The sequence below is a fragment of the Sprattus sprattus genome (genome assembly GCF_963457725.1).
Source record: "Sprattus sprattus genome assembly, chromosome: 17".
Lineage (NCBI taxonomy): Eukaryota > Metazoa > Chordata > Actinopteri > Clupeiformes > Clupeidae > Sprattus > Sprattus sprattus.
The window spans coordinates 17,179,272-17,205,051 of record NC_137915.1 but is presented as its reverse complement, the minus strand read 5'-3'; the positions used below and the strand labels follow the sequence as shown (position 1 = coordinate 17,205,051).

At 45.1% G+C, this 25,780-nt stretch overlaps 2 protein-coding genes across 3 annotated transcripts; one reads left to right on the top strand and one right to left on the bottom strand.

Moving 5' to 3' along the window:
• Positions 1 to 243: 243 nt before the first annotated feature.
• Positions 244 to 6,567, bottom strand: tm9sf1 (transmembrane 9 superfamily member 1; the record flags this gene model as incomplete). Its single annotated transcript, XM_080854947.1, has 8 exons — positions 244 to 1,491; positions 2,617 to 2,890; positions 3,287 to 3,472; positions 3,735 to 3,889; positions 5,239 to 5,597; positions 5,758 to 5,880; positions 6,095 to 6,226; positions 6,355 to 6,567. 8 exons carry the CDS (start codon positions 6,565 to 6,567, stop codon positions 1,098 to 1,100), a joined length of 1,836 nt encoding a protein of 611 aa, XP_080711073.1. The 3' UTR covers positions 244 to 1,097.
• fen1 (flap structure-specific endonuclease 1) lies at positions 6,557 to 24,355 on the top strand. Of its 2 annotated transcripts, none has more exons than XM_080854949.1 (12): positions 6,557 to 6,644; positions 8,070 to 8,172; positions 8,421 to 8,523; positions 8,779 to 8,881; positions 9,201 to 9,264; positions 9,368 to 9,477; positions 9,801 to 9,937; positions 21,821 to 21,887; positions 21,998 to 22,129; positions 23,302 to 23,453; positions 23,831 to 23,945; positions 24,137 to 24,355. In XM_080854949.1, the coding sequence occupies exons 2-12, from the start codon at positions 8,091 to 8,093 to the stop codon at positions 24,212 to 24,214; spliced, it is 1,143 nt and encodes a 380-aa protein (XP_080711075.1). In that variant the 5' UTR covers positions 6,557 to 6,644; positions 8,070 to 8,090; the 3' UTR covers positions 24,215 to 24,355. The 2 variants fall into 2 exon arrangements, with proteins under 2 accessions (XP_080711075.1, XP_080711074.1); XM_080854948.1 differs by lacking the exon at positions 6,557 to 6,644 and adding an exon at positions 7,637 to 7,773.
• Positions 24,356 to 25,780: the final 1,425 nt, after the last annotated feature.

Here is a 25,780-nt window from a genome sequence, read left to right as displayed (position 1 = left end):
TTGAATCAAGCCATTGCAATAAATTGGCTCTAGTTAATGTGCAATAAATCTGGGTCAATCATCCCTACAACTGACCCAAGTTTGCTCAACCACCTACGTACTGCTTTTTTTAAACTTATTTTTCTACAAAAAGTAGTTGCGGAATCTGATCAAAAGAGCTAGATGGCAAAAGGTAATGGAATGCTCTGGTGATTCTTAAAATAAAAAGATGTGGGATTTTTTTATTATTGAAAACATTGTATATTTACAACTTAACTGAAATCACAGTTGATGGTGACTATAGTACATGGTATTGCTCCCTTGACCATTTAAGAAAAACACATGTGATCTGTGTGCGTGCTCAACATGTCCACTTCAAACACAATCTCATCAATCCACACACGGATATTGCACTTTCATTCACACTTTTGCAGAGGCTGTACTCCCCTGACAAAACCACCACAACTTTCACTCCAGACAGCAACCAGCTTTCATCCCTTTTAAACTCAGATTGGTCCTGTAACGCGGTTTCCCTGTCAACCTTTGTATGCGTGAAGGCCTCAGCTTCAAATTTCTCCCTGGTTCCACGGAGTACTTCTAGCTCCATGGCAGCCATCAAAGACACCTGTGGTTTTTTCGGTTTTTCTTCATTTTCTAAAGTTACTTAACTACAAACAACTTGAGACTTTATTGGGCTCTACAAGTGAGTCAGTTCTGTCTGGTGTCCCTTCTTCTTTCAATGAAAAGTCCTTTGAGAGAGCAACACATGGATGCCTGCTGTGACAGCTCAATTTAACATAAAAACCTACTAAAGTCTTAAAAAGGAGAAATAAAAAAAACAACAAAAAAAAACATCTCAGGTAGGCATAACTCAACAATCAGCTGGAGTTGGCAAAGCCAGCTTACACAGAATACTCTTGTTAGCGTCCACACACAAGTCCTCCCCATCCAACCTGCTTACCATGGGGCCCTTTGGAAAGGTGGGACTTCATATAAATATTTAGGATGTGTGTGTTGGCTGAGTAGGTGGCTGAGTAGGTGTCTGTGTGTGTGTATATGTGTGTGTGTGAGCTGTTAGCCATGCCCTGAAGCTGCCCGTTGGCGCGAACACTAAAACCTCAGTCCATCTTAAGGCTCCGGTAGATGTAGCGTATGAAGGCAAGCGAGGCCAAGAAGGAGACGGTGCCCAGCATGAGGGAGAAGACCAGCGCGGTGAGCAGCGAGTAGCCGAAGAACTCCACACTCTGCACGGCGCCACTCATGCTGGAGCGGTTGCGGTAGTAGAAGACGGAGTAGACGAAGATGAAGATGCCCGTGGAGCCCGTGCTGAGCACACTGCGCCACCACCAGCGGTAGTCCTCGCCCGATAGCAGGAAGTAGGTGAGCGCCACCGAGATGCAGGCACCCACCGAGAGCAGGATGGCGAAGACGCAAAGCAGGATGCCGTACAGCGTGTAGTGCTCGCGGCCCCACACCGTGGCGAAGATGTAATACAGCTCCACTGAGATGGCACTAAGAGAAAGAGGCAGGGAGAGACTTTGAATTTTAAAAACCTTTTTAGCATGTCATTGATCAGTGTTACTAACTACAACCAGAACAACTCAAAGCTGAACTATTGAATACTGAACTACTGAACTATTAGACCCACATCCCAATGACAACACCGTGTTTTAAAAGCCTGTTCAAACCTTATTCATTGCTTTATGAGATAGAGAGAGAGAGAGAGAGAGAGAGAGAGTGAGAGAGAGCACAATGAGCTTGCTGGTATGACAGGGACTTGAAGTCTATGCAGATCATTAATCCACTCAGGAATCTCTATTCACCCTCTGTCTGAAACTCTCTGTAGAGCTCCTGTTTCTTTAAGCGAATGTTCTCAGTTTCAGTGGCCTTCAGCCTGTAATAATGCCTCCTGTGCTCCACAGACTAACATGGCGGTCACACCAACCCAACCAGGCTGACCTTCTGGTCAAAAAACAATGGTCTACATATTCATCTGACAACTTGATATGGTAAGCTCTGGAATAATGTTATGATTCGAGAACTGGCTAGCTCTGGAATAATGTTATGATTCGAGAACTGGCTGTTGTCCTAGCAACACTAAACCGGAATTAAAAATACTTATTAAGCTGCATGGTTTAACGGGGCATACAAGGTATGCCAATGACGATTACCAGCCCAATAATTTGGAATCATTTTGAAAATGATATGATGTGTTACGGCTTTGATCTCCTATATTACCTAAAGAATACTGTCTATTTTCACTGTGCACACACAAGCTCTTAAAACATGGGGTTACTCGACTGCAGAATGCAGAATAACCAGATTGAAAATTACATGTGCTCCATTCTACAACTGTTATGCAGGAATGCAAAGGACACCCATTCAAATGCTAAGTCTCACAATGAACCTTTCATCAACACACCCATCTGGTTTAGCTAGACAAACAAGAACACACAGGAACACACATCCTGCACAATTATATGTACCATGCACCTCAAAGAACTCTTAACCATGGAAACTAGTCAATTTATTTAACACTAAAGAGCGTCTTCAAAATATCTTGGCAGTACAAAATACAAGACCCCAGCTTTGGATAAATGCATCTGGCAAAGAGCCTCTCCTATTCCGGTGACTCACCTGAAAGGAAGGAAGCCTCCGATGGCCATGTGCACGGCGGTGTGTTTGTACCACGGCTGCTGGGGGATCTGTCGGGGGATGTTGCGGGTGCGGCAAGGCGCCTGGAAGCTGCCCGCCCGATTCTTGCCCACGATGCCACCGATGACGGTGAGCGGGAAGCCCACGAGCATCCAGGCGCCGAGCAACAGCAGCACGGTGGAGGCAGGCAGCGCCTGGGTGGAGCCGCTCCACCAGTGGACAGAGTTCACCACGCTCCACGTGAGGAAGAGAGGAGCTGAGAGAGAGAGAGAGAGGAGGAGGAGGAGAGAGAGACAAGGAGAAGGGAAACAGAGAAAGGGAAAGACAAAGGACAAGTGTTAGTGAGGGATGTGGGTTTTAAAGGAATTACAACAATCCCACTCCCCCCCCTATAATTTACTTTTAAATAACATTGATGTAGTCTGCTTTTAACAGTAGGGTAACAGTATTGCCAACAACTTAGCAAAGGGACGTCAAGTTGTACAGTCCCCACAGATCACTCTCTATTGACTCTGCTTATGGGATTAAAACACTGAGGTAATCTAAGCCTCCATAGGCTTCATTAATATGACCAGCACTCTTCTTAGGCAAGGTCATTTTATCTTGACTGCACCCTTGGTTGAAGCACGCAGTCATTGTGCTGGTGTTGTACCTGAGAAGAGGCTGGAGGTGAGGATGATGTTCCAGACCCAGCGCTGGCCGTGGATCTGCGTGTAGAAGCTACAGGAACAGTAGCCCGACACGCAGCTCGTCAGGGCATACAGCACGATGGCAGCAGAGTTGATGGCGCCATGGCGATGGACATTAAACATGCCCAGCAACGCCATGATGATTATTCCTAAGAAAGGAGTGGTTTCAAAAGGGTTAGGAGAATAGACTGTTAAACTGAAGAGATAGCACATCCATGTTTGACTTAACCTACAAAACTCACCAAGCAGTGACCAAAACCTGACTGCTACAATCAGTTTCAACTATTCGAATGAACTGAAACATCAACCACTGAACCACAAGAGTGCAAGAGTGGCAGATATGCTTTAGTTGGTAGAATCAAGAAGTATGTTTTTTTTTGTTTAATGTTTACAGTGAATTGTTACAGTTACCTGTTGCTAGAGTTAGAAACTGCGCACCGACACCCAGCACGGCACACAGCAGACTTTTGTAAGGAGGGAAACGAAAGACATCAGTGTGGATAATCTTCCAGCCATTGTCCCCTTGGTCCAGGTCATCACAACCACCATCTTCCTCTACGTTATACCTGGCAGCACAAGGAAACAGAGCAGTTTGGAAAAGTGCTTCAATCTCTTAAGGGATGCGTCTGTGCTTAGTGATATGCAGTCATATTTATGAAAACATACCGCAGCATCAAGTCATTAATGTGTTACTTTTTATGAAAAGCAGCAGCCAATCCATAACTGTAGCTTGTCAGGTATGTTTTGAAATGCCCATTCCACACCCCTTCAAACTCTCTGTTACCTTGTTTAACAGGGTGTATGCTTATGCTTATGCTATGCTATGCTTATGCTATGCTATGCTTATACGTATGTTGATAGGTTTGAACACATGGGCAAAGCAATGCAATGTCTTTCCGCTATGGCTATGTCGATAAAATACATTTTGTTGACTAAATTGAATTTAAGTCGGACAAATGTAACCTCTTTAAAGAGGTTTATGAGCTTATTAAAACAAAATACAAAATCTCTTTTTTTAATTTATTATTTTAAACGGACAGTATATTTGTTAAATTTGAACATATCTAAAGTAAATGTAGGCATAAAGCTTGTTCCTTGTCAGAGAAGATGCCGTTATCACGCCTATAACAAAAATCCACGCCTCTTCAGAATTTCAGTTTAAGACAACCAGCCCATGCGGAACGGGACCAGTGAACCCTAGTCTGGCAGCCTCTTGCAAGGTTGGCACAAACAGAGCATCTCCAGGGTTTCAAATGTAAACACAATCACTTTAGTTCTGCCGCACACGCAGACACTCTCACTCTCACACACACACACACACACACACACACACACACACACACACACACACACACACACACACACACACAAACACACACAAACAAAGCCCTCTCCTACTACCCTATTCTTATTTTCTCTGTACTTCTCCCTTCTGTTCTGTTCTGGTATCTTTTCAGATACCTCAACCTTCCCCTCCCAACTTCTAGCGTACCCTCCCATCTCATCTCATCCTGGCCCTGCATTCCTCCAAGTGAATTGACAACCTGCAAATATTTAGTCACTTGCAGACACTTGCAGAACAAGTACTTCAATACTGTATATTTGTGTTTGTATTGCCTTCTGCATGTTGTGATTACTTCTTACAATCCTTAGTCTGCTTGCACTCCCAAGGACAGGTGCACACAAGCAACAAAAGCAAGCCTACTACGTCAGAAAACACTGTGCTGCAAAACGTCAAAACTCTTTCCCTCTACTGATTATGAGACACGTGTGTATGTCTGTCCTTGACTGTCTGTCTGAAACACCCTTTCTGTAAGCATACTATCTATGTAACCTTGTGCATTGTGACTGCCCTTTTGGATTTAAGACCTGCCACCTCACATCCTTTGCCTTCTTCCTCCTCCTCCATCCTCACCTGGCAAAGTCGTTCTTCAGCACCCGCATGAGGATGATGATGACAAAGCCCAGCAGCAGTACCACCAGCACCAGCGAGTTGATGATGGACAGCCAGTGGATCTCCAGCGTCTTGGGGAAGAAGGAGTAGTCCCGCAGGCGCTCTGCCCGCCGCGAGTGCGGTAGCGGGCTCTCGAACCAGCGCACACTGTACGTGTGGGTCACCGTCAGGCCCCCTGCTGCTCCGCCCATGCTCCCCTGGCTCAACCCGGCCCCCTCGTCCAGGGGGACGGGCTTGACGTCTTTCACTGACACATTGGCGAAGATCACAGAGTCACCGTTGTACTCGATGTTGAAGTCTAGATGAGTCCACAGACCCACCTGTAAGAGAAAATGTGGAGAGCTATAAGAGATGTAATAGATTTTGCAGACCAGGGATGCCATAACAAAGGTGTTCAGTACACTTTAAGTCATTGGAAAAGAAAGACAGAGAGAGAGAGAGGGAGAGAGAGAAGAAAATAGGGCAAGAAATGAGACAGACCTTATGGCTGTGAGGAAGAAAGCCGCTCTCCTCCATGTAGCCCACAAAACCCCAGATGGGAATGTCATCGAGGACAAACTCAAAATAAAACAGCTCCTCCACAGCCTCTCTCAGCTGCTCCACCTGTGACCAGAGAACAGCTCCGTATTACAGTGTGCTGTAATTAATCACCAGTGACACTTCAACTGTAGGAACTAACAGTAACCAAAACACAAATGGTTATTTTATCTGGGGTCACAGAAGCACAAAACAGCTTACTGTTTCAGTGTCCTGTTCTTAACCACCAGTGATGGCGAAAGTGGGTTAACATCAACAACCAGTGCTGCCGTAGGTTTACCTCTTTTTCTGTGAGGGTTTTTTGGCACAGTGTTTGTCTGTCTGCGTTCTCCCTAAAGTGGATGTTGTATAGTGACTCGGCCATCCTGTCTCCGTCTAACACCTCTCCAAGGCTTAAGGCTTTATGGCGCACCTGAGAAGGACAAGAGTCATAAACAATAAAGCATCACCTCAACATAAGCAGATGGCATACTGGCAGGAACCTTGCCGTTTTTGTTGGCCACATGCCATTTGTTATCTAATAGATCTCTTGTGACTCACCTGGTCAGGCCGACAGACCGGTAAAGTGTAGTAGTGATACGTTTCCTGGGGATTGTGGTAAGGCCCGACCTTATTGACATAGAGGGTGACAGAATCTCCTTGCTTGTAGCTCGCCGTCCATCCCAGTTGGAACATAAGGCAAAGAGCCAAGACGCAGTACCTCCTCACTCCAGTGGAGTACTGGTGGCCGGATAAACCCAATCTTGGCGTCATGTCGACCCCTGGTAAATGAGAAACGCTGACTTCGCTGCGTCAAAACATACGCATACATTACTTAAAAGCAGTAAAATGTGAGTGATTCAAACCAAGTTGCTCCACGTTACAATGTTACCTGCCTGTGTACCTAGCGACTACGCTAACTACGCTAGCTACCTAATTTTGCAAGGTGGCCCTCCTCTCTGATGATTTACGAGCACAATGTCACATATTTCGCGTCGCTTGATAAACAATATCGGGAGCAACTACATTTGAATGGTTTTAACATGCAATTCCGGTAGTTACTTGAACTGCTAGCAAGTTGTGCTGGTAAGCTAATTGGTCTGTTGCACAAAATGTGACATTGTTGTTGTCAAACCAAATTGAAACCAAGTGACGAAGAAAGAGAACATTAGAAGTTGGTAACTTTGATTCTGTTGCCGTAAAAAAAAACATGTCAGATCTGCCGGCTTTCATTTTCATTTCCGTGTTGGCACCTACTGTACCGCAGCTTCCTCCAGTAGGCTACAATAACGTAAACGCAACAAACCTGTCGATGCTTCTCGCAGGATTTTTCGGATTCCAGGCCTGGGGACAGTCCTCTTCTCTTATCCGTGTTTCTGAAAGACTGCCCAAATCAAATAAAAATATTCCATAACATATCCTAACATAAATTGAAAGTAGTACTGGTATATGGGCTACATTCGACCCCTAAATTGATTGTGCTGTTCAAAAATACATGATGCCGTGGTGGAGAGTCAAGTAAAACTGCCTACTCCACGTCACCTTAAAAATCAAAATAATGTCGACTTTTCCGGAGTGGGCGGGGCAAAAGCGCTAAACACCTCCACCTGCTTTAATAATTTTAATGTCAAAAGTACTGGCTTTGTTGTTAGAGTCAAGAGTAAATAGTTACATTATTCAATTTAAAATCATTATCCCACTATTCGCCGATTGTGGACGTTTTTACTGTAGCTGTCGTCCTTCCCTCTGGGTACCCCTCAGCCCAGACCAATCGCATTACACGAACAGAGATGTTCGTTTCCATTTCCTTCCCCTACGCCAGACGAAGTTATCATTGTCGAGTAATCGATTCAATGCAACCTATGATGGGTCAGTTCTCTCCATCGCACAGTAATGTCTACTTTTAGAATTTCGCGCGAAAACAGACGCATTTTCTTCGCGCCGGTGAAAGTGAGAGAGTTGTTTTTCTAGCGCGCGACGGTGAGTATTTCTTCAGATAATTTCTTGCTAAAACGAACACTGGATACATTGATAATTACGACAGAGCTTTTTAACAATTGTCGACAGACACTTATTACAATGAAGTTTGACTGACATTTGCCAGTTAGACAGTATAACCCTTCTCTAACTCTTTGTATTGCATTGTCACGCATAAAGAGAACATGTGCGTGCAAGCTGTAGTGATGATTTTATTACAGCATGGACAGTTTCTTGTAGCATTGTGTAAGTCACTTGATATCGTTCTTGCACTGAATTATTGCCTTTATGTTGTTTAGACTCAGAACCCCGCAAAAACCATGGGAATTCACGGGCTTTCGAAGCTGATTGCAGACCATGCTGCTGCAGCCATCAAAGAACATGAGATGAAAAGCTTCTTTGGTAAATTCAGTAACTAGCTAGATTGTCTAACTCGGTGCACGTTATTATGTGTAGTTGTTGAGCATAGACACCAAAGCGTTCGAGCAGAGGCTGTCTTTATACCCTCGACATGTTCTCAGACTGCAACTTGCTATATTAGTCTTGCTACTGTGGCTATCCTGTTGATTTCGGCCTTAATTTAGCTCTTTACAAATCTTATTTCTCGCGATTCACCGGAGACATTACGGTTTTCTCATGTTATCCATCAGGGCGAAAGATCGCTATTGATGCATCTATGTGCATGTACCAGTTTCTCATCGCGGTCAGACAAGACGGTAATGTGTTGCAGAACGATGATGGGGAAACCACAAGGTATTACGCTGATCCTTCATATATATTCTTGAAAGCATCTTATTTTGTCACACTTTTGATGTACTATTAGTGCTGTACAAATGCGTAACATGGTGCACGCTTCAGCGTTTTATTTACAAACCTGGTTATTATAAAGTGCACCGTCCGTCAAGCCCTTTGACTGCCTAGTCATATCAACTCTTGTTAGTTCTGTCAAATGAGTCATCCAGCTGCCAACCATTTTTCTGAGTCATTGTTTTTTTTTTTGACCCTCAGCCATCTCATGGGCATGTTCTATCGGACCATCCGCATGCTGGAGAATGGAATTAAACCTGTCTATGTGTTTGATGGAAAACCCCCACAGCTGAAATCTGGAGAGGTGTGTTGCAACTACTTGGCTCACCACATTTAGCGAATAACAACTTTTACATAATACTGAAACAATTTTTGATGTGAGTTGCACACTTCAAAATGTGTCTGCCATTGGCAGCAAATTATTTACTGGCTAGTCAGTGGTATAGTTAATGAGCTGTCAATCTAAATTACATTGGATGGAATTTAGATCAGCTCAAAATCTATGTCACAAACACAGAGAACATGGAAAGGTAGACACTGACTTGTTACTTTCGTTAAGGCAATGGTAAGTATTCTGCAGATGAAATGTTAACTAATCATCTTCTGGTTTTTGTTGGTGACAGCTGGAGAAGAGAGGAGAGAGGAGGGCAGAGGCTGAGAAACAACTAGCCCAGGCTCAGGAAGCAGGTATGTCTGAGAGGGGCGGGACTCATGAAACTTTCCCTTCCCTGAAACATCAACCCATCTTGATAAATCTCTAATAACCATTTGTATGTATGCTATGTCTCAGGTGAGCAGGAGAATATTGACAAGTTCAGCAAGCGTCTTGTGAAGGTCACAAAACAGCACAACGAAGAATGCAAGAAGCTGCTCACCCTAATGGGAGTGCCTTATGTTGATGTGAGTTTTGGGAATAAACTCAACCTTTCATGTTAACCTGTGAACTTTCAGAAGAACCTAAAAGATAATGGCCAAGATAAACTTAAAATATGTAATTCTGGAAAAAAAGGGCTTTGACAGTAAAAAAAAAAATATGGGCCCTGTTTATGCCACTCAATCGGTCACTCAGGTTAAGCCTCTATAATTTGTAGGTTTTTGTCGTGAGTCAAGTATGAAGCATTGCTTTTACTGCTGAAATGGGGGAGCTCTAGATAACCTACATGTTAAATACCAAATGAACAGCATAGACGGGAAGAAAACCATCCCTGTGTCCTCTCGTCTAGGCTCCCTGTGAGGCAGAGGCCAGCTGTGCTGCCCTGGTGAAGGCAGGAAAGGTGTTTGCCACTGCAACAGAGGATATGGACGGATTGACGTTTGGTACCAACGTTCTGCTGAGACATCTCACAGCCAGCGAAGCAAAGTATAGTCACTTACCATGCACTACAAACACAGCCAACCAGAGTCATAATCAATCAATCAATCAATCAAACTTTATTTGTACTATAACACTGTTACACTATTGCCACACCTGATGTCTCTCACTCACTCACACATAATTTACAGAAGCGAAAAAAAAACACGAGAGAGAGAGAGAGAGAGAGAGAGAGAGAGAGAGAGAGAGAGAGAGAGAGAGAGAGAGAGAGAGAGAGAGAGAGAGAGAGAGAGAGAGAGAGAGAGAGAGAGAGAGAGAGAGAGAGAGAGAGAGAGAGAGAGAGAGAGAGAGAGAGAGAGAGAGAGAGAGAGAGAGAGAGAGAGAGAGAGAGAGAGAGAGAGAGAGAGAGAGAGAGAGAGAGAGAGAGAGAGAGAGAGAGAGGTAGATGTATTGGCATATCGGTAACGCATTTTGTGCATTTTGGGTAACATAAATGGAAATGAATGGCATTTCGGTAACATGACGTGGCATTTGGGTAACATGAGAGTGGCATTTGGGTAACATGGTGTGGCAATTGGGTACATTGATTTTAAAGTGGCATAATGGTAACATTTTAAAAAACAAACTTAAGGCATGAAATCATTCATGATATGAATCAGTAAACAACGTGTTGCTAATCTTGAGGTTTTTTTTTTTTTTTTTTTGGAAAAATAGTCAACTGAGGACATAAATCCCAAATGAATTTCATTCATTAGGATATTCATAGAGAAAAAGGTCGTAATAAGCTCCCTCATTATTTTTTATGATAATGTATTATAGTGTATGTGTAAATGTTTATTTTATTTATGTATTTATGATATTTAATTTCATGTACACTGCTAAATCTCTACCAATTCACCTCAATCGTCACGACTAAATGAGTCAGGATGACCCGCACCATAGTGGAGAATCATTTAAAACTCTATAAACTATACATTTAATGAAAGCTCATGAAGTGTACATGTCATTTAACATCTTATTTGGCACATCAGATGTGTCTATATGGATGTAGAAAACAACTATCCGCACTAAGTGCATACTAAATTCACGCCACTCGTCACGACTGAATGAGTCAGGATGACCCGCACCATAGTGGAGAATCATTTAAAACTCTATAAACTATACATTTAATGAAAGCTCATGAAGTGTACATGTCATTTAACATCTTATTTGGCACATCAGATGTGTCTATATGGATGTAGAAAACAACTATCCGCACTAAGTGCATACTAAATTCACGCCACTCGTCACGACTGAATGAGTCAGGATGACCCGCACCATAGTGGAGAATCATTTAAAACTCTATAAACTATACATTTAATGAAAGCTCATGAAGTGTACATGTCATTTAACATCTTATTTGGCACATCAGATGTGTCTATATGGATGTAGAAAACAACTATCCGCACTAAGTGCATACGAAATTTACGCCACTCGTCACGACTGAATGAGTCAGGATGACCCGCACCATAGTGGAGAATCATTTAAAACTCTATAAACTATACATTTAATGAAAGCTCATGAAGTGTACATGTCATTTAACATCTTATTTGGCACATCAGATGTGTCTCTATGGATGTACAAACAACTATCCGCACTAAGTGCATACGAAATTCACGCCACTCGTCACGACTGAATGAGTCAGAATGACCCGCACCATAGTGGAGAATCATTTAAAACTCTATAAACTATACATTTAATGAAAGCTCATGAAGTGTACATGTCATTTAACATCTTATTTGGCACATCAGATGTGTCTATATGGATGTAGAAAACAACTATCCGCACTAAGTGCATACTAAATTCACGCCACTCGTCACGACTGAATGAGTCAGGATGACCCGCACCATAGTGGAGAATCATTTAAAACTCTATAAACTATACATTTAATGAAAGCTCATGAAGTGTACATGTCATTTAACATCTTATTTGGCACATCAGATGTGTCTATATGGATGTACAAACAACTATCCGCACTAAGTGCATACGAAATTTACGCCACTCGTCACGACTGAATGAGTCAGGATGACCCGCACCATAGTGGAGAATCATTTAAAACTCTATAAACTATACATTTAATGAAAGCTCATGAAGTGTACATGTCATTTAACATCTTATTTGGCACATCAGATGTGTCTATGGTGGGGCAGAGAGACTGTCTAAGGTGGGCAGAGCGGAGAGACTGTCTAAGGTGGGCAGAGCAGAGAGACTGTCTAAGGTGGGCAGAGCAGAGAGACTGTCTGAGGTGGGCAGAGAGACTGTCAAAGGTGGGCAGAGAGACTGTCTAAGGTGGGCAGAGAGACTGTCTAAGGTGGGCAGAGAGACTGTCTAAGGTGGGCAGAGCAAAGAGACTGTCTAGGGTGGGCAGAGCAGAGAGACTGTCTAAGGTGGGCAGAGCAGAGAGACTGTCTAAGGTGGGCAGAGAGACTGTCTAAGGTGGGCAGAGCAGAGAGACTGTCTAAGGTGGGCAGAGCAGAGAGACTGTCTAGGGTGGGCAGAGCAGAGAGACTGTCTAAGGTGGGCAGAGCAGAGAGACTGTCTAAGGTGGGCAGAGCAGAGAGACTGTCTAAGGTGGGCAGAGAGACTGTCTAAGGTGGGCAGAGCAGAGAGACTGTCTAAGGTGGGCAGAGCAGAGAGACTGTCTAGGGTGGGCAGAGCAGAGAGACTGTCTAGGGTGGGCAGAGCAGAGAGACTGTCTAGGGTGGGCAGAGCAGAGAGACTGTCTAGGGTGGGCAGAGCAGAGAGACTGTCTAGGGTGGGCAGAGCAGAGAGACTGTCTAGGGTGGGCAGAGCAGAGAGACTGTCTAGGGTGGGCAGAGCAGAGAGACTGTCTGAGGTGGGAAGAGCAGAGAGACTGTCTAGGGTGGGCAGAGCAGAGAGACTGTCTAGGGTGGGCAGAGCAGAGAGACTGTCTAAGGTGGGCAGAGAGACTGTCTAAGGTGGGCAGAGCAGAGAGACTGTCTAAGGTGGGCAGAGCAGAGAGACTGTCTAAGGTGGGCAGAGCAGAGAGACTGTCTAGGGTGGGCAGAGCAGAGAGACTGTCTAGGGTGGGCAGAGCAGAGAGACTGTTTAAGGTGGGCAGAGAGACTGTCTAAGGTGGGCAGAGCAGAGAGACTGTCTAGGGTGGGCAGAGCAGAGAGACTGTCTAAGGTGGGCAGAGCAGAGAGACTGTCTAAGGTGGGCAGAGCAGAGAGACTGTCTAGGGTGGGCAGAGCAGAGAGACTGTCTAAGGTGGGCAGAGCAGAGACACTGTCTAAGGTGGGCAGAGAGACTGTCTAAGGTGGGCAGAGCAGAGAGACTGTCTAAGGTGGGCAGAGCAGAGAGACTGTCTAAGGTGGGCAGAGAGACTGTCTAAGGTGGGCAGAGCAGAGAGACTATCTAGGGTGGGCAGAGCAGAGAGACTTTCTAAGGTGGGCAGAGCAGAGAGACTGTCTAGGGTGGGCAGAACAGAGAGACTGTCTAAGGTGGGCAGAGCAGAGAAACTGTCTAAGGTGGGCAGAGAGACTGTCTAAGGTGGGCAGAGCAGAGAGACTGTCTAGGGTGGGCAGAGCAGAGAGACTGTCTAGGGTGGGCAGAGCAGAGAGACTGTCTAAGGTGGGCAGAGCAGAGAGACTGTCTAGGGTGGGCAGAGCAGAGAGACTGTCTAAGGTGGGCAGAGCAGAGAGACTGTCTAAGGTGGGCAGAGAGAGACTGTCTAAGGTGGGCAGAGAGACTGTCTAAGGTGGGCAGAGCAGAGAGACTGTCTAGGGTGGGCAGAGCAGAGAGACTGTCTGAGGTGGGCAGAGCAGAGAGACTGTCTAAGGTGGGCAGAGCAGAGAGACTGTCTAAGGTGGGCAGAGAGACTGTCTAGGGTGGGCAGAGCAGAGAGACTGTCTAAGGTGGGCAGAGCAGAGAGACTGTGTAGGGTGGGCAGAGCACAGAGACTGTCTAAGGTGGGAAGAGCAGAGAGACTGTCTAAGGTGGGCAGAGAGACTGTCTAAGGTGGGCAGAGCAGAGAGACTGTCTAGGGTGGGCAGAGCAGAGAGACTGTCTAAGGTGGGCAGAGCAGAGAGACTCTCTAAGGTGGGCAGAGAGACTGTCTAAGGTGGGAAGAGCAGAGAGACTGTCTAGGGTGGGCAGAGCAGAGAGACTGTCTAAGGTGGGCAGAGCAGAGAGACTGTCTAAGGTGGGCAGAGAGAGAGACTGTCTAAGGTGGGCAGAGCAGAGAGACTGTCTAGGGTGGGCAGAGCAGAGAGACTGTCTAAGGTGGGCAGAGCAGAGAGACTTTCTAAGGTGGGCAGAGCAGAGAGACTGTCTAGGGTGGGCAGAGCAGAGAGACTGTCTAGGGTGGGCAGAGAGACTGTCTAAGGTGGGCAGAGCAGAGAGACTGTCTAGGGTGGGCAGAGCAGAGAGACTGTCTAAGGTGGGCAGAGCAGAGAGACTGTCTAAGGTGGGCAGAGAGACTGTCTAAGGTGGGCAGAGCAGAGAGACTGTCTAGGGTGGGCAGAGCAGAGAGACTGTCTAAGGTGGGCAGAGCAGAGAGACTGTCTAAGGTGGGCAGAGCAGAGAGACTGTCTAGGGTGGGCAGAGCACAGAGACTGTCTAAGGTGGGAAGAGCAGAGAGACTGTCTAAGGTGGGCAGAGAGACTGTCTAAGGTGGGCAGAGCAGAGAGACTGTCTAGGGTGGGCAGAGCAGAGAGACTGTCTAAGGTGGGCAGAGCAGAGAGACTGTCTAAGGTGGGCAGAGAGACTGTCTAAGGTGGGCAGAGCAGAGAGACTGTCTAGGGTGGGCAGAGCAGAGAGACTGTCTAAGGTGGGCAGAGCAGAGAGACTGTCTAGGGTGGGCAGAGAGACTGTCTAAGGTAGGCAGAGCAGAGAGACTGTCTAGGGTGGACAGAGCAGAGAGACTGTCTAGGGTGGGCAGAGCAGAGAGACTGTCTAAGGTGGGCAGAGCAGAGAGACTGTCTAGGGTGGGCAGAGCAGAGAGACTGTCTAAGGTGGGCAGAGCAGAGAGACTGTCTAAGGTGGGCAGAGAGACTGTCTAGGGTGGGCAGAGCAGAGAGACTGTCTAAGGTGGGCAGAGCAGAGAGACTGTCTAGGGTGGGCAGAGCACAGAGACTGTCTAAGGTGGGAAGAGCAGAGAGACTGTCTAAGGTGGGCAGAGAGACTGTCTAAGGTGGGCAGAGCAGAGAGACTGTCTAGGGTGGGCAGAGCAGAGAGACTGTCTAAGGTGGGCAGAGCAGAGAGACTCTCTAAGGTGGGCAGAGCAGAGAGACTGTCTAGGGTGGGCAGAGAGACTGTCTAAGGTGGGCAGAGCAGAGAGACTGTCTAGGGTGGGCAGAGCAGAGAGACTGTCTAAGGTGGGCAGAGCAGAGAGACTGTCTAAGGTGGGCAGAGCAGAGAGACTCTCTAAGGTGGGCAGAGCAGAGAGACTGTCTAGGGTGGGCAGAGAGACTGTCTAGGGTGGGCAGAGCAGAGAGACTGTCTAAGGTGGGCAGAGCAGAGAGACTGTCTAGGGTGGGCAGAGCAGAGAGACTGTCTAGGGTGGGCAGAGCAGAGAGACTGTCTAAGGTGGGCAGAGCAGAGAGACTCTCTAAGGTGGGCAGAGCAGAGAGACTGTCTAAGGTGGGCAGAGAGACTGTCTAAGGTGGGCAGAGCAGAGAGACTGTCTAGGGTGGGCAGAGCAGAGAGACTGTCTAAGGTGGGCAGAGCAGAGAGACTCTCTAAGGTGGGCAGAGCAGAGAGACTGTCTAGGGTGGGCAGAGAGACTGTCTAGGGTGGGCAGAGCAGAGAGACTGTCTAAGGTGGGCAGAGCAGAGAGACTGTCTAGGGTGGGCAGAGCACAGAGACTGTCTAAGGTGGGAAGAGCAGAGAGACTGTCTAAGGTGGGCAGAGAGACTGTCTAAGGTGGGCAGAGCAGAGAGACTGTCTAGGGTGGGCAGAGCAGAGAGACTGTCTAAGGTGGGCAGAGCAGAGAGACTGTCTAGGGTGGGCAGAGCAGAGAGACTGTCTAGGGTGGGCAGAGCAGAGAGACTGTCTAAGGTGGGCAGAGCAGAGAGACTCTCTAAGGTGGGCAGAGCAGAGAGACTGTCTAGGGTGGGCAGAGAGACTGTCTAAGGTGGGCAGAGCAGAGAGACTGTCTAGGGTGGACAGAGCAGAGAGACTGTCTAGGGTGGACAGAGCAGAGAGACTGTCTAGGGTGGGCAGAGCAGAGAGACTGTCTAAGGTGGGCAGAGCAGAGAGACTGTCTAGGGTGGGCAGAGCAGAGAGACTGTCTAAGGTGGGCAGAGCAGAGAGACTGTCTAAGGTGGGCAGAGAGACTGTCTAGGGTGGGCAGAGCAGAGAGACTGTCTAAGGTGGGCAGAGCAGAGAGACTGTCTAGGGTGGGCAGAGCACAGAGACTGTCTAAGGTGGGAAGAGCAGAGAGACTGTCTAAGGTGGGCAGAGAGACTGTCTAAGGTGGGCAGAGCAGAGAGACTGTCTAGGGTGGGCAGAGCAGAGAGACTGTCTAAGGTGGGCAGAGCAGAGAGACTCTCTAAGGTGGGCAGAGAGACTGTCTAAGGTGGGAAGAGCAGAGAGACTGTCTAGGGTGGGCAGAGCAGAGAGACTGTCTAAGGTGGGCAGAGCAGAGAGACTGTCTAAGGTGGGCAGAGAGAGAGGACTGTCTAAGGTGGGCAGAGCAGAGAGACTGTCTAGGGTGGGCAGAGCAGAGAGACTGTCTAGGGTGGGCAGAGCAGAGAGACTGTCTTAGGTGGGCAGAGAGACTGTCTAAGGTGGGCAGAGCAGAGAGACTGTCTAGGGTGGGCAGAGCAGAGAGACTGTCTAAGGTGGGCAGAGCAGAGAGACTGTCTAAGGTGGGCAGAGCAGAGAGACTGTCTAGGGTGGGCAGAGCACAGAGACTGTCTAAGGTGGGAAGAGCAGAGAGACTGTCTAAGGTGGGCAGAGAGACTGTCTAAGGTGGGCAGAGCAGAGAGACTGTCTAGGGTGGGCAGAGCAGAGAGACTGTCTAAGGTGGGCAGAGCAGAGAGACTGTCTAAGGTGGGCAGAGAGACTGTCTAAGGTGGGCAGAGCAGAGAGACTGTCTAGGGTGGACAGAGCAGAGAGACTGTCTAGGGTGGGCAGAGCAGAGAGACTGTCTAAGGTGGGCAGAGCAGAGAGACTGTCTAGGGTGGGCAGAAAAGAGAGACTGTCTAGGGTGGGCAGAGCAGAGAGACTGTCTAAGGTGGGCAGAGAGACTGTCTAGGGTGGGCAGAGCAGAGAGACTGTCTAAGGTGGGCAGAGCAGAGAGACTGTCTAGGGTGGGCAGAGCAGAGAGACTGTCTAGGGTGGGCAGAGCAGAGAGACTGTCTAAGGTGGGCAGAGAGACTGTCTAGGGTGGGCAGAGCAGAGAGACTGTCTAAGGTGGGCAGAGCAGAGAGACTGTCTAAGGTGGGCAGAGCAGAGAGACTGTCTAGGGTGGGCAGAAAAGAGAGACTGTCTAGGGTGGGCAGAGCAGAGAGACTGTCTAAGGTGGGCAGAGAGACTGTCTAGGGTGGGCAGAGCAGAGAGACTGTCTAAGGTGGGCAGAGCAGAGAGACTGTCTAAGGTGGGCAGAGAGACTGTCTAGGGTGGGCAGAGCAGAGAGACTGTCTAAGGTGGGCAGAGCAGAGAGACTGTCTAGGGTGGGCAGAGCACAGAGACTGTCTAAGGTGGGAAGAGCAGAGAGACTGTCTAAGGTGGGCAGAGAGACTGTCTAAGGTGGGCAGAGCAGAGAGACTGTCTAGGGTGGGCAGAGCAGAGAGACTGTCTAAGGTGGGCAGAGCAGAGAGACTCTCTAAGGTGGGCAGAGAGACTGTCTAAGGTGGGCAGAGCAGAGAGACTGTCTAGGGTGGGCAGAGCAGAGAGACTGTCTAGGGTGGGCAGAGCAGAGAGACTGTCTAAGGTGGGCAGAGAGTCTGTCTAAGGTGGGCAGAGCAGAGAGACTGTCTAGGGTGGGCAGAGCAGAGAGACTGTCTAAGGTGGGCAGAGCAGAGAGACTGTCTAGGGTGGGCAGAGCAGAGAGACTGTCTAAGGTGGGAAGAGCAGAGAGACTGTCTAAGGTGTTAAATGACATGTACACTTCATGAGCTTTCATTAAATGTATAGTTTATAGAGTTTTAAATGATTCTCCACTATGGTGCGGGTCATCCTGACCCATTCAGTCGTGACGAGTGGCGTGAATTTCGTATGCACTTAGTGCGGATAGTTGTTTTCTACATCCATATAGACACATCTGATGTGCCAAATAAGATATTAAATGACATGTACACTTCATGAGCTTTCATTAAATGTATAGTTTATAGAGTTTTAAATGATTCTCCACTATGGTGTGGGTCATCCTGACTCATTCAGTCGTGACGAGTGGCGTAAATTTAGTATGCACTTAGTGCGGATAGTTGTTTTCTACATCCATATACACACATCTGATGTGCCAAATAAGATGTTAAATGACATGTACACTTCATGAGCTTTCATTAAATGTATAATTTATAGAGGTTTAAATGATTCTCCACTATGGTGCGGGTCATCCTGACTCATTCAGTCGTGACGAGTGGCGTGAATTTAGTATGCACTTAGTGCGGATAGTTGTTTTCTACATCCATATAGACACATCTGATGTGCCAAATAAGATGTTAAATGACATGTACACTTCATGAGCTTTCATTAAATGTATAGTTTATAGAGGTTTAAATGATCTCCACTATGGTGCGGGTCATCCTGACTCATTCAGTCGTGACGAGTGGCGTAAATTTCGTATGCACTTAGTACGGATAGTTGTTTTCTACATCCATATAGAAACCTCTGATGTGCCAAATAAGATGTTAAATGACATGTACACTTCATGAGCTTTCATTAAATGTATAATTTATAGAGGTTTAAATGATCTCCACTATGGTGCGGGTCATCCTGACTCATTCAGTCGTGACGAGTGGCATAAATTTAGTATGCACTTAGTGCGGATAGTTGTTTTCTACATCCATATAGACACATCTGATGTGCCAAATAAGATGTTAAATGACATGTACACTTCATGAGCTTTCATTAAATGTGTAGTTTATAGAGGTCTAAATGATTCTCCACTATGGTGCGGGTCATCCTGACTCATTCAGTCGTGACGAGTGGCGTAAATTTCGTATGCACTTAGTACGGATAGTTGTTTTCTACATCCATATAGACACATCTGATGTGCCAAATAAGATGTTAAATGACATGTACACTTCATGAGCTTTCATTAAATGTATAGTTTATAGAGGTTTAAATGATCTCCACTATGGTGCGGGTCATCTTGACTCATTCAGTCGTGACGAGTGGCGTGAATTTAGTATGCACTTAGTGCGGATAGTTGTTTTCTACATCCATATAGACACATCTGATGTGCCAAATAAGATGTTAAATGACATGTACACTTCATGAGCTTTCATGAAATGTATAGTTTATAGAGGTCTAAATGATTCTCCACTATGGTGCGGGTCATCCTGACTCATTCAGTCGTGACGAGTGGCGTAAATTTCGTATGCACTTAGTACGGATAGTTGTTTTCTACATCCATATAGACACATCTGATGTGCCAAATAAGATGTTAAATGACATGTACACTTCATGAGCTTTCATTAAATGTATAGTTTATAGAGGTTTAAATGATCTCCACTATGGTGCGGGTCATTCTGACTCATTCAGTCGTGACGAGTGGCGTAAATTTCGTATGCACTTAGTACGGATAGTTGTTTTCTACATCCATATAGACACATCTGATGTGCCAAATAAGATGTTAAATGACATGTACACTTCATGAGCTTTCATTAAATGTATAGTTTATAGAGGTTTAAATTATCTCCACTATGGTGCGGGTCATCCTGACTCATTCAGTCGTGACGAGTGGCGTGAATTTAGTATGCACTTAGTGCGGATAGTTGTTTTCTACATCCATATAGACACATCTGATGTGCCAAATAAGATGTTAAATGACATGTACACTTCATGAGCTTTCATTAAATGTGTAGTTTATAGAGGTTTAAATGATCTCCACTATGGTGCGGGTCATCCTGACTCATTCAGTCGTGACGAGTGGCGTAAATTTAGTATGCACTTAGTGCGGATAGTTGTTTTCTACATCCATATAGACACATCTGATGTGCCAAATAAGATGTTAAATGACATGTACACTTCATGAGCTTTCATTAAATGTATAGTTTATAGAGGTTTAAATGATTCTACACTATGGTGGGGGCCATTTTGTATCAGCCGATCATGAAAAATACCACATCTACAATAGTGGCAGCGTATAAAGATACAGGGTGAGACATTGTGCCCATTAAGATGTGATGTTTCTTTAATGCTGCTTAAGCAATCCAAGACCATTTTAGACACACCGCATATTTAAAAAAATGTCCTAGAAAGAGAAATTTATGAATGTTTTGCAACCCAATAGTTAGTAATATTTTCTTTTAAATTCGCTATTACTAAAATTGCAAATAGGAAATGCTTATAATGTCTGAATGTTTTCAAAACTCTTCACATTACCTCATTCGTAGCCAAATAACCTAATAAGATGAATAATTTGGCCACATCATAAATAGCTTCTCCAAAACTAACCCTAGGCTGCGTTACCGAATTGCCACAAAAATACACAAACATCATATATTTGTCCAATACTAAACACATTTCTCAAGTATTGTTACATAAACTGAAACATGGTATTAGGTTCTTACAAAACAGTTTCATATTTTGTTCCTTCATGTGATAATGACAAAAATACAACAATTTAAAAAAATGTTACCGATATGCCACAATTTGGTATTACAGTCAAATTAAAACATAAAATGGTAATATTTTGGTTAATAAATCTTATGTTTCTGGAGGGTTAGATGTTCTTTCTCTTTTTCAATGAAAAAAAAAATGATTATAGTATTTCCAAAGTGTTTTAACAACAAAAAACAGGTTGGGATATTATGGCATATCGGTTGGCATATCGGTAACATGATTTCAAAAGATAAAACTTAAATAATTCTGTCAAAATTAGAGAAATCTATTTGAAATTAACTGAGGCTGATGCAAAGGATCCCTGCAACTGGAATATACCAAAAAATCACTATTTTTGCTAATGCAGAGCTTGTAAAAAACTCTCCAATCTTATAACCAGTTACGAACTTTATGTGTATGCACTCTCATAGGAACGTAGGATGTCTTTCCGGTGAAAACAATTGACCAAAAAAAAACTAAGCAAAAACTTTAGGGAGAATAAATGCAGGTAATATATAGCTAGAAATTGCCCCAAGAATCTGTAAAAACATTCACATTCTCTCCAGTAATGGTGAAGATATAGCTTGTGGCATATCTGTAACATTGTCATGACATAACTATGCATAAAATTAAAATGGCTAAACAAAAAAAATAATTGACCAATATATGTCATAAAGGAAGTTCACAGTATTAGTTTAATATGTTAAATTAACTAAAAAAAGTATTTGTCTGTTTTTTAGGAGTGGAAAAGAGAGCAATGTTACCGATATGCCACTTCATGCATCTAAAGAGAGAGGAGAGAGAGAGAGAGGAGAGAGAGAGAGAGAGAGAGAGAGAGAGAGAGAGAGAGAGAGAGAGAGAGAGAGAGGAGAGAGAAGAGGAGAGAGAGGAGAGAGAGAGAGAGGAGAGAGAGAAGGAGAGAGAGAGAGAGGAGAGAAGAGAGAGATGAGAGAGAGAGAAGAGAAGAGAGAGAGAGAGAGAGAGAGAGAGAGAGAGAGAGAGAGAGAGAGAGAGAGAGAGAGAGAGAGAGAGAGAGAGAGAGAGAGAGAGTTAGGATGCAGCCAGCATGTAAAAGGAGAACAACAACATATCAAACTTCTCTGGTCTGACACTTTATCTGTGTCTCTTTATTGAGTGATGTTTTAAATTCCACAGGAAGCTACCCATTCAAGAATATCATTTCAGTCGCATTCTGGAAGAGACTGGGCTTACACATCAGCAGGTAATCATACGCATTGGTCCTCTGTCAGAATGGGTTCCCAATGACCACCCTATCGAACCCTATTCTGTGTTCTCTTCCATTATGTTTATTGTACCCCTCTGTTCTTGCAGTTCATAGACCTGTGTATCTTACTGGGCTGTGACTACTGTGGGACCATCAAAGGGATTGGACCCAAGAGGGCTTTTGACCTCATCAAGCAGCACGGCTGTATTGAGGAGATTCTGGAGAACATCGACCTAAAGGTAGGTTAGGCTTATGCCTTCCTAATTCACACGAGAATAAGTCAAAATAATGAGTTACTGTTCTTGAGCCCACCATCTCAGTGTAGGGGGGGGGGGGGGGGGTGGCTGCGTGCGTGCATACGTACAGGGAGGTTCCAACTACCAAACAGTGCTGGTACAGGGGTCTTTAAATGGTGTTGAACTGGCTGGTTAAGATCAGTTGGGTAGAAATTATTTTCTCTTGAGTAACAAAGTCAACTTTGCTCTGGTACAGCGGACGACAGACGACCATTTCACATCTGTGTTTATCAGCCTAGATATAGATTTCCTGTGTGTCAATATTTAAAGGGGAATGTCATCAGTAATAAACTCGCACACAACAAAGTGAATCTGTCACAGCCCAGATAAAGTCAAAATATTTTGCCACTCTTAATCTTTTTCATGGCACCATCTTACATCTGTGTTGGAAGTATCTTTTACCTCCCGTCATATAAGACACATGAAGCTTCTAGGACATTATGTCTTGGGTGCCTCATAAGATGTAGCCAGTACACAAGAGAGCATTATGAAGGGGAAAAGGCTTATCAAGTGATAAGGAAGAGGGAGGGAGGATACAGTTAGGAGTCACAGTTAACGGCAAGGTCAGCTCGTTATCAAAACAATCCCTATGCTGGAGGAAATGCTCAAAACACTACTGCTTATAACATGGCCCCTCATACTGCTACAGAGTTCCGTTGAATTGAATGGGCCATCCCAACGTTTGGAGGTCTGATATTTCTTGATGATGACCGCTGTCATGAACAATGGGTTTTGTAATTCTGGTGCACATATCAACCTCCACTCTGCATCGGGGTCCTGTTCTTCCTGTCGGGATTTATTTTTTAAGAATAACCAGCAGATTATACATCATCCCTTACATATCCGTACGGACAGGTTTTAACATGATTTTTCTTTCTCTATGTAGTATGTTGGCAACGGCCAAATCTAAAATGGTGCCATCTTGTGGTGATGTTTGTCAATTGCATAGGTGACAATCAGTTGTTCAAATTCCCTCACATGATCAAATTTGTAAGGCCTAGTTTGGAGACTGAAGAATGCCTTGCTTAAGTATTGTCATTAGAAATGGTGAAATCTCTATTGAGTTCACTGTGCTAATGTGTAAAGGGTGTTTGTTTGGTTGGTGCTCTCTGCAGAAATACACACCACCAGAAGATTGGTTGTACAAGGAGGCCCGCGGGCTCTTTCTGGAACCAGAGGTGGTGGACTGTTCCACCGTGGAGCTCAAGTGGAATGAGCCAGACGAGGAAGGACTTATCAAGTTCATGTGTGACGAGAAACAGTTCAGGTAAGGCTCGTTGGCAAATAAACACAGTCCTCAATCCTCCATTTTGTACGCAATATGCTGTTACTCTGGGCGATATACTGGCAGAGTAGACAAATGAGTCAGATTTTTGCTGATTTGCAAGTCCATGTGGAGTGGAGATGCGTTCCATCATGGCATGTGTATAGCTAAGATGTTTTGCTGCGCTTTGTCATGTAGCCATCAGTCAAGCACTCAGGCGGCCATCAGTAATGCACATTTCTTTCCTCAGTATGAGGCATTGACTCCAGACTTAATGCAGTAATTAACATTTTGACAAGTGTAGCTTGTAAAGCTCCCCGCCGTAGATGAGTGAGTTAAGGCTGACCTCAGGACTGTTATGTGACCTGCTGTGTCCCCAGTGAGGATCGCATGCGCAACGGCTGCAAGAAGATTCTAAAGAGTCGCCAGGGGAGCACCCAGGGACGGCTGGACACCTTCTTCACCGTGACGGGCTCGCTGTCTTCAAAACGCAAGGTTTGTGTAACAAGCGGGAGAGGCCGCAGTGACTAAATTACAACATGATCAAGTGATGACACTTCCAAGTTTTGACCTTGTACCATAAAAATACTGACTCAAAACGGGAAGTAATGTTCTCTACCAGACAGCTCTGGGCGTCTGCAATGATGGCCTTTTTTCATGACCTATTGTCATCCTTTTGTTGATAGGAGACACCGCTGAAGGGTTCAGCCAAGAAGAAACAGAAGACGGGCGCGACGCCTGGCAAGTTTAAAAAGGGCAAATGAGAACGTAAAACAGAACAGAAGTGGGTGAATAATCGAAGTCCATGGAGAAGGTGCTTAATGTGCAGTGACACACTGCGGTTTATTTCATTCTATTTTTCTTTCTGATGCAAATATAATCAGCTTCAATATCCTTTTCATGAACTGGTGTAAATAAATGTTTTAATAAATAATTCTGTGTGTACCTTGAATAAAGTTTGAGAGCATATTTACTAATGTAGGTTCTATTTATTACATCTGTGTGTTCACTATGATGAGCACATTTATCTGTTAATCAAGTATCCTGTGAAATTGTGGGGAAAATCAGTTTTTGGATTCTTCAGTAAAAACAGATTTGTATAGTCAACAACTTTTGGTGTCCCCTTCAAATTAATGCAGACCGAATATGGTTACGTGAAGGACCGATAAACATCTGTGGTTCCCACAAGCCGCCAAGGCTATGCACTATGGAGTTTGTGGTCCGGGTCTGAACACACACCCTGCGAAAATTAAAGAGCCTCACAGTTTGAAATTGCCAAAAGACACCAGTTGGCTTGTTTTCAAGCTTTGTCAGGGCCAACTGGTCTGTTGGTGGTGTTTGCAAGGTTTTTGCATGCTTTTTGAAGGGCAGTTTGCTAGGTTAAGGTCAAAATGCAAAATGCTTCTTTAAATGACAGACAAGAACTTGGGAACTTTAGGGCTACAGGAAATTATGTACTGGAGGCTACTGTCACTTTTCACACGTATAAAACTCAATTCACAGTCGGGAGAGTGAAATTGCAGTGTAGGATTTAGGGTTGATAGAATCTAAATGAGTACGCCAAAGTTGAAGAACGGAAGAGAGGACGTAGTCAGGATTCCTGGAGTTTATTTCAACGTGGAGACCCACTCAGCTGGTGCTCAGAGAATGGCCTACCTGATTGTAGACTATGTTGGCATTTATACCATTCAGTCAGGTAGAATACAAGAATGGGGAGAGACCACACATCAATATGCGGTTCCATCAGGGTGATCTATCAACAGAAATGGAATATAGTATTTATTATTAAGTATGTATTCATTAGTGTCAAATCGCCTGTAGTGGTTTCGTTTATCAGTTATGGGGAAGTTACTTTTGTCATGAGAGCAAGTGTCTGCCGGTGTAGGTTTGACCTCAACTAAACTATACTTAACTATAGTTACACTTCTCTGTCAGCTCTTCCTGACCAAGCTCCAAGGAGGAGTGCTCCCTCCATATCGGTGAGTGACCGCTCATTATGTCTGAGTAATATCAGGATTTGGTTGGGGTAAATGGAAAGACAACCACATGAAAACCCAGCATGTGTGCATTTCTCCTGCAAAAGAGGATTGATGAAGCAGTTGTTGATGAGATGCAGGTAAAGGTAAAGATGTTAAAAGGATGGAAGCCCAGTGAGGACAATAGCGGTGGCTTTCAGGAGGGGGGGTAACTAAAATCTACGTCAAGGAGAAACAGAAGTCTGGTCAGTGGCATGTACCGACCTTAATTTTTATTAGATGTTGACACTTGCCCTAAACATTCTCAACAAACAGGAAGATGTTATCGCATTGTGCAATTTTGCAACTTCAGTC

What these genes read in the sequence shown, in the direction of transcription:
- fen1 (XM_080854949.1), top strand. Translation starts at nt 8,091, where the DNA reads ATGGGAATTCACGGGCTTTCGAAGCTGATTGCAGACCATGCTGCTGCA. An exon ending in GATGATGGGGAAACCACAAG is followed by an intron (nt 8,524 to 8,778) that starts GTATTACGCTGA and finishes TTTGACCCTCAG; the next exon opens with CCATCTCATGGGCATGTTCT. An exon ending in CGCTGTCTTCAAAACGCAAG is followed by an intron (nt 23,946 to 24,136) that starts GTTTGTGTAACA and finishes TTTTGTTGATAG; the next exon opens with GAGACACCGCTGAAGGGTTC.